Here is a 1,673-nt window from a genome sequence, read left to right as displayed (position 1 = left end):
GGACATTGGTCTTGTATTTGTATTGAAGCAGATTTCGAAGCTGTTCCTTCTTTCCATTGCAGGCGTCTTTCAATTCGAAGCACTATCGCCAACTGGATAGAAACGTTTGCCATGATAGTCGATTCTGCACGACGGCATCAATTTGTGCATTCTTTCGAAAGCAGAATCAGACACCGGGTCCAAACTCAGACCCCTGGCGATGGTCAATCTTTTAAGCGACGGGAACATTTCCGGTATCTCGTTAAGGTCAGCATCCGTTAGCTTCGAATGTTGCAGATGTAGCGTTAGGCGATGAAAGAGTTGGGAAGAATTAATTCTATTAAACATCACGATTGTAACCATTGGTTGTTCTCACTATCTCTGATGCTAATCAAACTTACCGAACAACCGAGCATTGTCAAGCACCGAACGTTGCTGTGCTGCCTGTAATGAAAGCCACAATTTCTCCGTAATTCATATTCCGCAAAGACTACTAATCTTTCACATCGTCTATAATCCTGCATTTCTGCCTGCGAAGGAAATCAAAGCAATTAAAACTGCGCATTTGTATCGACGAACATCTATAACCAATGGCTCATCTTACCACAAATCCCATTTCTACTTCTAAGTGTTGGAGACGAGGAAAACTCCGGCAGATGAATTCTATCACATAAAATTCGCAATCGGCGATCTTGAGTTTCAAACCGTTCAACCGTGGCGCAACTCGAGGAAGGTCATCCAACACAAAACTAGGATACTTCACATTCAATTCCACGAATTCGAGAGACTTGATAGCTCTACGAAAAGTGTTGTCGCGCACTTCTCCCTCTAATGACAGGTGCTGCAAGAAATAGCATATTGAATAAACTATTGTTTTTTGCGTTTCATTTGCTTACCGTTAGCTTAGTTAGCTGCACCAGCGACTGTAAATAACCTTTTTCCGGTTCTTCCAGAAGAAGGTGTAAATATGACAGCTCAGGACAATGGCGAGAAAAAGATGTAACCCATTCTAGCGGAATAGTAATGCGGAAGGAAAGTTTCCGAAGGAAGGGGTGCCTTTGAAAAAAATCACGACTTCCTTCATCTATATAGCTGTATAAACCCATGGCCAAATCCTCGAGGAGTGGGAACGTTATCTCGAGAAAAGAATACACGTAATCGGTATTAAAATTATGCACATGAACTAATTTTAACTGCCCACTCAGGCGTTTCCATGTTTCCAGTTCAAAATCAGTTTCACAGCACATGTGAAGACTCTGCAAATTTGGCATACTCGTACGGAAGAAGTCAATTTGATCGCTTATCGAATTATCGAGCCCCAGTGATTTCAACTTCGCTAAAACCGGGAACGGACCATTCGTTTCGCAGTTGCGCGCAATGAAATTAAACGACACTTGCTGCAGTTCAGGAGTTTTCAGCAGAAGCAATCGTATTTGCTCGGAAGTTAGAGTAGATTGTAGGTTCAACATTCTGACATTAGGCTTTGTGGTGTTTAGTAACCGTACTAATCCTTCAAACTGATCATCTTTCCCGCCCCATTGACGAATGTTGCGGTAGTTTCGTTTCGTGTTCAACAAAAAGTCAGAATTGGAATTACGCTTCACCAATAACACACGGTCCATTCTTGGCCCGGAAAAAGTAAGCGTCGACCAACGCCGGCACACAAGGGACGCAAGCTTCAACTCGTACACATC

At 42.8% G+C, this 1,673-nt stretch overlaps 1 protein-coding gene across 1 annotated transcript; it reads right to left on the bottom strand.

The window, feature by feature from the left end:
- Positions 1 to 69: 69 nt before the first annotated feature.
- Positions 70 to 1,534, bottom strand: LOC128277100 (uncharacterized). The gene is made up of 4 exons (XM_053015550.1): positions 876 to 1,534; positions 584 to 820; positions 381 to 509; positions 70 to 261 (listed from the first exon to the last, which is right to left on the bottom strand). Exons 1-4 carry the CDS (start codon positions 1,446 to 1,448, stop codon positions 70 to 72), a joined length of 1,131 nt encoding a protein of 376 aa, XP_052871510.1. The 5' UTR covers positions 1,449 to 1,534.
- Positions 1,535 to 1,673: the final 139 nt, after the last annotated feature.

The sequence above is a fragment of the Anopheles cruzii genome, unplaced genomic scaffold (genome assembly GCF_943734635.1).
Source record: "Anopheles cruzii unplaced genomic scaffold, idAnoCruzAS_RS32_06 scaffold03972_ctg1, whole genome shotgun sequence".
In the NCBI taxonomy this organism is placed as follows: domain Eukaryota; kingdom Metazoa; phylum Arthropoda; class Insecta; order Diptera; family Culicidae; genus Anopheles; species Anopheles cruzii.
The sequence above is the reverse complement of the archived record's forward strand: the minus strand, read 5'-3'. Positions and strand labels throughout refer to the sequence as shown.

Excerpts from the sequence above, each read along its gene's own strand:
- LOC128277100 (XM_053015550.1), bottom strand. The coding sequence starts at position 1,448 with ATGTTGAACCTACAATCTACTCTAACTTCCGAGCAAATACGATTGCTT. Across the intron at positions 821-875 it reads TGCAGCTAACTAAGCTAACG|CACCTGTCATTAGAGGGAGA; the intron begins GTAAGCAAATGA and ends TATTTCTTGCAG. Across the intron at positions 510-583 it reads AAGTAGAAATGGGATTTGTG|GCAGAAATGCAGGATTATAG; the intron begins GTAAGATGAGCC and ends TTTCCTTCGCAG.